This window comes from Scyliorhinus canicula, unplaced genomic scaffold, assembly GCF_902713615.1.
Source record: "Scyliorhinus canicula unplaced genomic scaffold, sScyCan1.1, whole genome shotgun sequence".
NCBI lineage: Eukaryota > Metazoa > Chordata > Chondrichthyes > Carcharhiniformes > Scyliorhinidae > Scyliorhinus > Scyliorhinus canicula.
The window spans coordinates 1,007,887-1,020,100 of record NW_024056013.1 but is presented as its reverse complement, the minus strand read 5'-3'; the positions used below and the strand labels follow the sequence as shown (position 1 = coordinate 1,020,100).

Below are 12,214 nucleotides of genomic sequence, written 5' to 3'. Positions count from 1 at the left end.
GGACAAGCTCATGAGAGAAAATGGAATCGAAAATCAGCTGAAAGGCTGAGATTTGATAGGTGTGACAGTCAGAGATGTGTGCTGAGTATTTTTTTTTTAATAAATTTAGAGTACCCAATTATTTTTTCCAATTAAGGGGCAATTTAGCACGGCCAATCCACCTACTCTGCACATCTTTGGGTTGTGGGGGCGAAACCCACGCAGACACGGGGAGAACGTGCAAACTCCTCACGGACAGTGACCCAGGGCCGGGATTCGAACCCGGGTCCTCAGCGCCGTAGGCAGCAATGCTAACCACTGTGCCACCGTGCTGCCCTTGTGTGCTGAGTATTGACAGCAACAGAATCTGTGACAGAATGGCCTGTTTGTGTCTTATATATTCACAGTATTTCAATGTAATCTCTTTTTACAGAATATTTGCAGATGCAAACATCATGTCGAGATCTGACAGAGTCACTTGATTCATCAGGACCGGCCTTTCAACGTGGAAGGAGAAATGTTTGTCTGTTTTGCCTTTTGGAATAAATTTCAAAAATCATTGTGATTGGAAAAGCACCAAGACACTGACATCTAAGTGATTTTCCACAGTTAGCTGGAACTGAGCTTTAACCAATCACACAGCATGAAATTAAATTGCAACATTTACATCAGGGAGACACCGTACTCTGGCTTCAACTGATGATCCAAGTTGGAGAGACATAAGGACATTCGGACCATAGGAATCAAGAAGCAGCAATAGGACATTCAGCCCCGTGAGCCTGTTCCACCATTTAATAACATCACGGCTGATCAGATAGTGACCTCAAATCTGTATCCCACCTACACCTGATAACCTGTCGATAACCATGGAGAAACCGTGGAAATGTGGGGACTGTGGTATGGGATTCAATTACCCATCTGAATTGGAAATTCATCGACGTATTCACACTGGGGAAAGGCCATTCACCTGCTCCGTGTGTGGGAAGGGATTCACTCTGTCATCGAACCTCATCAAACACCAGCATGTTCACACAGGTGAGAGGCCATTTCCCTGCTCCGTGTGTGGGAAAGGATTTGCTCTGTCATCGAACCTCATCAAACACCAGCATGTTCACACAGGTGAGAGGCCATTTTCCTGCTCCGTGTGTGGGAAAGGATTTGCTCTGTCATCGAACCTCATCAAACACCAGCATGTTCACACAGGTGAGAGGCCATTTTCCTGCTCCGTGTGTGGGAAGGGATTCGCTCAGTCATCAAACCTCCAGAAACACCAACTTGTTCATACTGACCAGAGACCGTTTAAATGTATTGACTGTGAGAAGAGCTTTAAAAACACAGATGATTTACTGACACACCAACGCATTCACACTGGGGAGAGGCCATTCACCTGCTCCACGTGTGGGAAGGGATTCACTCGGTCATCCAACCTCCTGACACACCAACTTGTTCATACTGATCAGAGACCATTTAAATGTGCTGACTGTGAGAAGAGTTTTAAAAGCAGAACTGAATTACTGACACACCAACGTACTCACACTGGGGAGAGGCCGTTCACCTGCTCCACGTGTGGGAAGGGATTCACTCGGTCATCCCACCTCCAGACACACCAACTTGTTCATACTGATCAGAGACCGTTTATATGTGCTGACTGTGGAAAGAGCTTTAAACGCAGGAGGAATTTACTGTTCCATCAACGCACTCACACTGGGGAGAGGCCGTTCACTTGTTTGGAATGTGGAAAGGGATTTAATGATTTGTCAAACCTCCGGATTCACCATCAGATTCACTCTGACCAGAGACCTTTTAAATGTGCTGACTGTGAAAAGAGCTTTAAATGCATAAAGGATTTGCTGACACATCAACACACACACACTGGAGAGAGGCCATTCACCTGCTCTGTGTGTGGGAAGGGATTCATTCGGTCATCCCACCTCCTGGAGCACCAACTTGTTCATACTGATCAGAGACCTTTTAAATGTGCTGACTGTGAGAAGAGTTTTAAAACAAAAATGATTTTACTGAGACACCAACGCACTCACATTGACACAATCATAGAATTTACAGTGCAGTAGGAGGGCATTTGGCCCATCGAGTGCGCCGGCCCTTGGAAAGAGCACCTCACTTAAGCCCATACCTCCAACCTAATCCATAACCACACCTCACCTTTTTGGACACTAAGGGCAATTTTGAATGGCCAATCCATCTAACCTGCACAGCTTTGGACTGTGGGGGTGTAGTATCTTAGGATTTGCATCCAGTTTTATTTAATTTACGGTTGCTGGTTGTTGTTGAGACATTGCTGAAACTCAGTAGAAATTCAAGTTAAAAACTTGTCAGGTGCAAATAAGAACTGTTTTATTGAAGTTCATTGGTTACAACTTGAAAATGATTTAAAAGGTAGTTTGTAGACAATTTGATTTTCTTCAAAGAATCACAGGAATTATCTTCTGAGACAATAGCCTGAACACAACTTTAAAAGTCAAAGGCTGAAGTCAAAGTATGAAAATGAAATAGGAATACAGAACTCTTTTCTAATTCTCTTCCTTTACTCTCTCTCTCTCTCTCTCTCTTTCTGTCTTGTTCTCTTTGTCTCTTTCCTGTCTCTTTCTCTCTGTGTCTTTCTGACTTGTCTTTCTTCTCGTCTCTCGTCTAAAATGGTGGCCAAATCATCCATGGATATACTCTTTGATATCTGTCTTAAGCGATCCGATCACACCCCAATATAATCCTAATTGGTTTAAGCTATATTCAAAACACATTTGATTTGATAACAAGCCGTCCATCCTCACGATGCAACGCCGCTTCCAATTGTTGCTTATCTGCAACAATTAAGACATTACGTCATCTCATCATGCTATTATTTCGAAAATGAAACTGTATTTTGACACAGTCTAAAATATTTCAGCTTGCATACGTTATGGAATGTGGTTCAGGCTGTTATCACAAGTGGCCAGAATTCAGAACAATGGAACCTTTGATTATACCACCTTAAAACCCATGGGATTTTGCTGCTGCCCTTGAAAGAATGTGATGTTTTTATCAGTGGTTCTGTTTTTCCCAAACACATGTCTGAGTTTGGAAGTTGTATATTTCTTTCATTTTAAAACTGGGATTTAATATTTCTGTCTTAAACAGTCTTCTTACCTATATTAAGTGTATTTAAAATACCTGACTTCTACAGGGGGAAACCGGAGTACCCGGAGGAAACCCACGCAGACACTGGGACAACGCGCAGACTCCGCACAGTCAGTGACTCAAGCTGGGAATCAAACCTGGGACCCTGGAGCTGTGAAGCAACAGTGCTAACCACTGAGCTACTGTGTCACCCAAAAGTGGGAATGGTACTTGGGAGAGGCTGTTCAACTGCTCCATGCGTGGAAGGAGATTCACTCAGTTAAACAACCGGAACAGACATCAGCAAGTTCACAGGCAACAGCAGGGTTTGGATTCAACTGCTGTAGCTGCTGTTCGTCACATCTGGGGCTGAATGATGCCTGGATGTCTGTTTCCAGTGGGGCTCCACAGTTTTCCGGTACATATCAGTGATTTAGACTGAAATGTATGCACCAGGATTATACAAAAGTTGCTGATGTGTTTCAGACAATGAGGGAGAAAGCCATGGACTGGGTCAGATGGACAGAAAAGTGGTGAATGGAAATTTAGATAATGAGAGCTTAGGAACACACTTCAGTTAACTCCCGATAAAAATAAGGTCACTTCAGGATAATGGAAAAAACTGGTGGGGAAGCTACAAATAATACTTTTTCAAAAAATAAATTCAGAGTACCCAATTATTATTATTTCGTTTTTGCAATTAAGGGGCAATTGAGCCTGGCCAATCCATCTAACCTGCACATCTTTGGGTTCTGGGGGTGAAACCCATGCAGACACGTGGAGAATGTGCAAACTCCGCATGGACAGTGACCCAGGGCCAGGATTCAAACCCGGGTCCTCAGCGCTGTAGTCCCACTGCTAACCACTGATCCACGTGATCATGGCATGATGGGAAAACTAGTCAAGTTTTCTTGGTACAATTAAATTTAAACTGACTTCGCATAACCTAAGGCACAAATATAAGCAGCCAAGGTCAACTTGACCTGGGAACTGGCCGACTCTAAACTCGGATAATGCGCGTTCGTCATAAGACCAGAGCAGTCTAAATACATACGATAAGCTACAAAATGGTCTCTTTCCGTACTTAAACAAACTTGCTCCATCTCTTAAAACATGTACCAAAAGACAAGATAATGATATGAGACCCCGAGCCCTCTAAAGGTCAGCAAGGTGACGCCATTGTAATGATTATTACTTATGTTTTACTTTTGATCAAATTCCTGACCAAGCTGTATTCATGTTATCTTGATCCTACAATGTATAAAAATCATCTTATTCTTCTGTAATATCGCAGACTTGGGACGGACTCAGCAGTTTGTACTTGACTGCCTTTCGACTTCAAGTCTCAGCCATACTGCTAGCAGTTGTAATTCGAAAATAAAGTTTAGTTTTGCTTACCTAATGAACGTTGTTTGAATCTTTCTATCACAGTCCAGAAGCAGGGAAAATATTGACTATGACAGCCCTAGCTACAAATAATTCTAATAACTTTATTGAACAGTTCTCAAATGGAAAGGCACTTGACCACATTTAAACTAAGGATCTGCAATCGTGTTTGATCTAGCATGTCATAGTGAGGGCATTAAACAGAGGGCATTCATTTAAAGTGATTAGAAAAAGAAGCAATGCTGAGCCATGCCGCGGAGGCTAAATCACTGAGTGTCTTTAAGATAGAGATAGATAGGTTCTTGATTTATAAGGGGATCAGGGGTTATGGGGTGAAGGCAGGAGAATGGAGATAAGAAAATTTTCAGCCATGATTGGATGGTGGAGCAGATTCGATGGGCCGAATGGCTTAATTCTGCTCATATGTCTTATGATGTGAAGAAAAACATTCTGTGCTGCATATGGTATCATGAGTTCGGGAAAGATGGGTTTGGGCGGTAAGAGAATTTGAAGGGGAAATGGTGCATAGAGATGGAGCGGTTGTTTGCAAGGACAGTGGGGTGAAAAGCTGTTTTCATTGAGGTAGGGTGATGATGGCAGATTTGAAGGAAGAGGCTCAGTATCTGAAGAGAGAAAACTGTGAACAAAGTCAGTGAACATGGGGAGTTGGATTGTCTGTACTTTAATGGGAATAGGGTCAATGGAGCAGGAGTGGGTCTAATGGATAAGATGAATCCTGATAGGGCATGAGGGGAGATGGGAGTGAAACGAGAGAAAGATGTGGGTTCAGGGCTCGGGAAAGGGGAAACTTTAGAGACAGTTTAGTCCAGTGGAAGGAGGGAAGGGGCAGAGATAGCTGATCAGATTGTCTCAATCTCAGTGACAAAGAAGCTCCATGAGCTCCTCACACTTGTTGTTCAAGGTGAGGATGGAGGAGACAGGGAGAGTGCTTCAAAAAAAACAGACTTGTGTTAGAGATATTTTGGTAGTTAATATAATACAAAGCTGAGTTATTTTCCATTTAACTTCAACTTCCTGAACCCAGTCTTAAAGGGAGATCTGATCAGTCTCTCATCACTAGGAACACGTTGATTATACATCATTTAAAAGGTCTCTTCACACTGGGAACGCGCTGTTCTTTCAGCAGATACGATGACTAAGTGAATCCATCCCGTCATTCGGGGCAGGTGAACGGTATCTCCTCATGGAGACCTCAGTCTTGTGTTAGAAGGGTGGCTGTCTGAATTAATCCCTTCCCGAACACTAAGGTGAATGGTCTCTTAACACTGTGAGCTTGCTGGTGTCTCAGCAGGTTGGATGACTGAGTGAATTTCTTCCCACACTTGGAGCAGGTGAACGGCCTCTCCCCAGTGTGAACTCGCTGGTGTGTAATAAGGTCAGATGATCGCCTGAACCCAGTCCCACAGTCAGCGCAAGTGAACGGCCTCTCGTCAGTGTGAGCACGTTGATGGGGACACCAAGTCCCAGGAACATTTAAAGCACTGCCCACAATCCGGGCATTTAAAAGGTCTCTCATCAGTGTGAACATGCTTGTGTCTCTGCAGATGGGATGACCGAGTGAATCCCTTTCCACAGATGGAGCAGGTGAATGGTGTCTCCCCTGTGTGAATTCGCTGGTGTGTCAGCAGATCAGACGACAGAGTGAATCCCTTCCCACACTCGGAGCAGGTGAATGGCCTCTCCCCAGTGTGAACTCTCTGGTGTGTCAGTAGGTCAGATGACCGAGTGAATCTCTTCCCACATTTGGAGCAGGTGAATGGCCTCTCCCCAGTGTAAATTCGCTGGTGTGTCAGCAGATTGGTTGAATTAATGAAACCCTTCCCACACTGTGAGCAGGTGAATGGCCTCTCCCCGGTGTGAACTCGCTGGTGTGTCAGTAGAGTGGATGACTGAGTGAATCCCTTCCCACACACGGAGCAGGTGAATGGCCTCTCCCCAGTGTGAATGCGTTGATGAGTTTCAAGCTTCGACTGGTAATTGAATCCCTTCCCACAGTCCTCACATTTCCACGGTGTCTCCCCGTTGTGACTGCATTTATGTTGTGAGAGGTCAGTTGATTGGTTGAAGTCTTGTCCACACACACAACACGTGGACGGTTTCTCCCCACTGTGAACGGTGGTTTTTCCTTCCATGTTCAAAATCCAATGATGTTCGGGTTAAATGGGGACTCTGTCAGACCTTGATGTAATGTTCAGTTTGTGTTTCCCAACTGCAAATTCGCTCGAATACTCTGTGAGATTGATTTAAAACAGACAAAAGAGAGTGAGAGAGAACCCACAAAAACGCAAAGGCAGGTTGTGAAATTGAGCTGAATGAATCTGGGCATTTGAGGGGCCGGCACTGGGAAAATGTTACATTGAAAACTGCTGGATTGTCATAAACACCCAACTGGTTCATTAATGTCCTTCAGGAAAAGGAACCATCAGCATTCCTGGGCCGACAGAAGGCTGTGGCCTCGATGTGAAGAGGAGAGAGGGGCGGTAAGAGAAAAGAGAGAGGGAATGAGAGAGAGAGAAGGGAGGGAGGGAGAGAGGAGAGAGGCAGGCAGTGAAGGAGAGAGATTGGGTATTTCTCAACCAGAACTTTGACAGATTCTAACTTGGAAATATATCACTGTTCCTTCAAGGTCTTTGGGTAAAATCATTGAATTCCCTCTTTAACAGCACTCTGGGTGTAGCTACCCAACATGGACTGTAGCGATTCAGGAAAGTAGCTCACCACCACCTTCTCAAAGGCAATTAGGGATGGGCAATGAATGTCCCAGCCAGCAATGCCCAAATCTCTTGTATCCATTTTTTAAAAATCAAGACTGCATATTTTCAGCTCAGTAACATTGCCAGCCTCCAGCCTTTTCTCAGCTCATTTGCTTCTGAAACTCTCATCTATTCTTTTTATTTCCTCTAGACCCGACTATCCTTTTTTTTTTAAAATTTAGATTACCCAATTATTTTTTCCAATTAAGGGGCAATTTAGCATGGCCAATCCACCTACTCTGCACATTTTTGTGTTGTGGGGGCGAAACCCACGCAGACGCGGGGAGAATGTGCAAACTCCACACGGACAGTGACCCAAAGCCGGGATCGAACCTGGGACCTCAGCGCCGTGAGGCGGTTGTGCTAACCACTAGGCCACCGTGCTGCCCCGACCCGACTATCCTAACGCACCCTGGGATGACCTCCCACATTCAACCTCCCTGTAATATTGAGTTCATCCAAAACTCTGCTTACTCACACCAAGACGTGGTCACCCACCTTCCCTGTGCCCACTGACTTATAAAATCTCTCGTTTAAGAAGCACCTTTTCCTCCAGAGTTGTGTCTCCCTATCTGTGTCATCTCATCCAGCCATGGGGTTATTTACTTTAATCTAATTCACGACTCAGAGATAGACAATTGTTAATCAGGAAGGGGATCAAGGTTATGGGGATAAGACAGGAAAGTGGAGTTGAGGGTATTAGATCAGCCACAATTTCATGGAATAGCAGGGCAGACTCGATGGGCCAAATGGCCTACTTCTGCTTTGCATCTTACATCTTATGGTCATGAGCATTTGCAATATTAATCACTCTATGACAGGTGGCGGTTCTTTCAGTTGCCTGATAGCCAAGCTCTGGAAATTCTTCCTGAAATATCTCCTGCTCACTCTTTCACTTTCCTATTTTAAGACCCTCCTTAAAACCTACCTTGCAGACAAGCTTTTGTCCACCTGCACTGGTATCTCTCTGTGTGGCTCAGTGTCAAATGTTGCTTTGGATTGGGCGACATCTCGATGCCTCATAAAACAATGCATCGAATTGGGGCATGTTTCTCTCTTTCAAATCCTCGACATGTTGCATAATTACTCTCGGTGCCTGAGGATGCACCAGGATGTCCATCACCCCCTGAACCAGTGTCGCCTCTGCGTCCACCAGCTCTTAGAACAGAAAGGTCCCAAAGGAGACTCTCCCCTGGTCACCGGGACCCTGAGGCCCCACCCACACTATTGCGTCACATAACGGCACATGCGCGTCACTCCCCACTGATCCAAGGTGGCGGCCGGTTACCTGGGCCTGTTCCTGGGGAAAGCCTGGGTGTTCCAAACCCAAGGCCTCCAGGTTCTTATTGAGGTTGTGAGACCGGCACTGGGTGTTTATGAAGCCTCGGCTCCCTCCCCACCCCCACTCCCGCCTCCATTCCTCCCTCCGGCCCACCGACTCTCACCCGTTCAGTAAAGCATCTCCCGCACGCACAGGGCCACGAGCAAAGTGACACTGCGCATGCTCCACATACAGCCCAGCTTTGCACCTGCGCGTTTGGCTCCTGTGGAGTGATGGGGCACTTCCACACCGCAGGGAATGCTGGGTAATTACGGCGCCACAGAAGTGAATGCAGAGAAAATAAATGTGTTACCCAATTGAAATTAATTGCTTTTCAAAAAATTCAGACTCATTTTGTGAATAGGTGCTCGCTTATATATATATATATATATATAGATATATTTGGGGCCTCACGGTAGCATGGTGGTTAGCATCAATGCTTCACAGCTCCAGGGTCCCAGGTTCGATTCCCGGCTGGGTCACTGTCTGTGTGGAGTCTGCACGTCCTCCCCGTGTGTGCGTGGGTTTCCTCTGGGTGCTCCGGTTTCCTCCCACAGTCCAAAGATGTGCGGGTTAGGTGGATTGGCCATGCTAAATTGCCCGTAGTGTAAGGTTAATGGGGGGATTGTTGGGTTACGTGGTTACGTGGGTTTAAGTGGGGTGATCATGGCTCGGCACAACATTGAGGGCCGAAGGGCCTGTTCTGTGCTGTACTGTTCTATGTTCTATATATATATTTGAATATTTCTAATTAAGGGGCAATTTAACATGTATAATTTAACGACCCTACACATTTTCTAGAGATGTGGGGGTCAAACCCATGCAAACACGGATGTGACCCGGGGCCAGGATTGAACACAGGTTCTCGAAAACAGTGCTAACTGCTGCACCACCGTTCCATCCCAGTGCTCTCTTATATTTCATTTCTGGTTATGTCCCGGAATAATTGCTTTCCCTCTCTTTTCTCTCTATTCCCTGACATTGACTGTTCATTCCATTATAGGAGGAAATCATGCGGCTCTTCATCCCTGTGCTGGCTCTTTGGACATTCAATCCAATTACTTACACACACCAGGCGGCACTGTCACAACAATATCTATCTGATATATCAGATGTGGAGTTGCCGGCGTTGGACTGGAGTGGACACAATAAGACGTCTTACAACACCAGGTACAAGTCCAACAGTTTTGTTTGGAGTCACTAGCTTTTGGAGTGCAGCTCCTTCATCAGGGCAAAAGGTGAATGGAGAAGGTCTTCCAACATATCAGATCGAAGATCTACAGTCCTGCCACATCCAATCATGAATTGTGGTGCAATTAAACAGCTCACTGGAGGAGGAGGATCCAAAAATATCCCCATCCTCAATGATGGAGGAAACTAGCACATTTGTGCAAAAGGCAAATCTGAAGCATTCGCAGTAATCTTCAGCCAAAAGTGCTGAGTGGGTGATCCGGCTTCGTCTCCTCCGGAGATCTCCAACATCATAGATGCCACTCTTCAGCCAATTTGATTCACAACACGTGATATCAAGAAATATCTGAAGGCAGCGAATACTGCAAAAATATTATTCTGTCATTAGTATTGAAGACTTGTGCCATACCCCTAGCAAAGCTGTTCTAATAAAGCTAGAACATTGGCGTCTACCCAGCAATTGGATGGTAGCACAGTGGCTAGCACTGTTGCTTTACAGAACCAGGGTCCCAGGTTCGTTTCCTGGCTTGGGTCACTGCCTGTGAGGAGTCTGCATGTTCTCCCTGTGTCTGCGTGGGTTTCCTCCGGGTGCTCCGGTTTCCTTCCATAAGTCCCAAAAACCTGATGTTAGGTCATTTGAACATTCTGAATTTTCCCTCTGTGTACCTGAACAGGCACTGGAGTGTGGCGACTAGGGGCTTTTCAAGTAACTTAATTGCAGTGCTAATGTAAACCTACTTATTTTTATTGTATGTGGAAAATTGCCCCAGTGTGTCCTATACACAAAAAGCAGGACAAATCCAACCTGATCAAATGCCACCCAATCAGTCTAGTATTCATCTTATCAGTAAAGTGATGGAAGGGGTCATCAACAACGCTTCAAGCAATAACCTGCTCGTTGATGATCAATTTGGATTCCGCCAGGGTCACTCAGCTCCTGACCTCATTACAGCCTTGGTTCAAACATGGACAAAAGAGCTGAACTCCAGAGGTGAGGTGAAAGTGACCGCCCTTGACATCAAGGAAGCATTTGACCGAGTATGGCATCAAGGAGCCTTAGCAAAACTGGAGTCAATGGGAATCAGGGGAAAACTCTCTCCTGGTTGGAGTCATACCTGGCACATTTACAAATATATAAGACAAAAAAGAGTGGCTAAGGTAAATATTGGTCCTTTAGAGGATGAGAAGGGAGTTTTAATAATGGGAAATGAGGAAATGGCTGAGGAACTGAACAGGTTTTTTGGGTCGGTCTTCACAGTGGAAGACACAAATAACATGCCAGCGACTGATAGAAATGAGGCTATGACAGGTGAGGACCTTGAGAGGATTGTATCACTAAGGAGGGAGTGATGGGCAAGCTAATGGGGCTAAAGGTAGACAAGTCTCCTGGCCCTGATGGAATGCATCCCAGAGTGCTAAAAGAGATGGCTAGGGAAATTGCAGATGCACTAGTGATAATTTACCGAAATTCACTAGACTCTGGGGTGGTCCCGGTGGATTGGAAATTAGCAAACGTGACGCCACTGTTTTAAAAAAGGAGGTAGGCAGAAAGCAGGAAATTATAGGCCAGTGAGTTTAACCTTCGGTAATAGGGAAGATGCTGGAATCTATCATCAAGGAAGAAATTGCGAGGCATCTGGATAGAAATTGTCCCATTGGGCAGACGCAGCATGGGTTCGTTAAAGGCAGGTCATGCCTAACTAATTTAGTGGAATTTTTGAGGACATTACCAGTGCAGTAGATAACGGGGAGCTGATGGATGTGGTATATCTGGATTTCCAGAAAGCCTTTGACAAGGTGCCACACAAAAGGTTGCTGCATAAGATAAAGATGCATGGCATTAAGGGTAAAGTAGTAGCATGGATAGAGGATTGGTTAGTTAATAGAAAGCAAAGAATTGGGATAAATGGGTGTTTCTCTAGTTGGCAATCAGTAGCTAGTGGTGTCCCTCAGGGATCCGTGTTGGGCCCACAATTGTTCACAATTTACATTGATGATTTGGAGTTGGGGACCAGGCAATGTGTCCAAGTTTGCAGATGACACTAAGATGAGTGGTAAAGCGAAAAGTGCAGAGGATACTGGAAGTCTGCAGAGGGATTTGGATAGGTTAAGTGAATGGGCTCGGGTCTGGCAGATGGAATACAATGTTGACAAATGTGAGGTTATCCATTTTGGTAGGAATAACAGCAAACGGGATTATTATTTAAACGATAAAATATTAAGCATGCCGCTGTTCAGAGAGACTTGGGTGTGCTAGTGCATGAGTCACAGAAGGTTGGTTTACAAGTGCAACAGGTGATTAAGAAGGCAAATGGAATTTTGTCCTTCATTGCTAGAGGGATGGAGTTTAAGACTAGGGAGGTTATGTTGCAATTGTATAAGGTATTAGTGCGGCCACACCTGGAGTATTGTGTTCAGTTTTGGTCTCCTTAGTTGAGAAAGGACGTAC

General features: G+C 45.1%; 1 protein-coding gene and 1 long non-coding RNA gene across 2 annotated transcripts in view; one reads left to right on the top strand and one right to left on the bottom strand.

Moving 5' to 3' along the window:
- Positions 1–8,692, bottom strand: part of LOC119961535 (gastrula zinc finger protein XlCGF26.1-like) — a 44,661-nt gene extending 35,969 nt beyond the window's left edge. The window contains exons 1-2 of the mRNA XM_038788861.1: positions 8,182–8,692; positions 5,958–6,730 (exon numbers count right to left, since the gene is read on the bottom strand). Of these exons, the coding sequence (XP_038644789.1) occupies positions 5,958–6,632 (675 nt within the window). The 5' untranslated portion in view covers positions 6,633–6,730; positions 8,182–8,692. The remainder of the gene's footprint in view (positions 1–5,957; positions 6,731–8,181) is intronic.
- LOC119961559 lies at positions 878–3,519 on the top strand. The gene is made up of 2 exons (XR_005459679.1): positions 878–1,182; positions 3,161–3,519. It is a non-coding gene; the product is annotated as an uncharacterized LOC119961559 (long non-coding RNA).
- Positions 8,693–12,214: the final 3,522 nt, after the last annotated feature.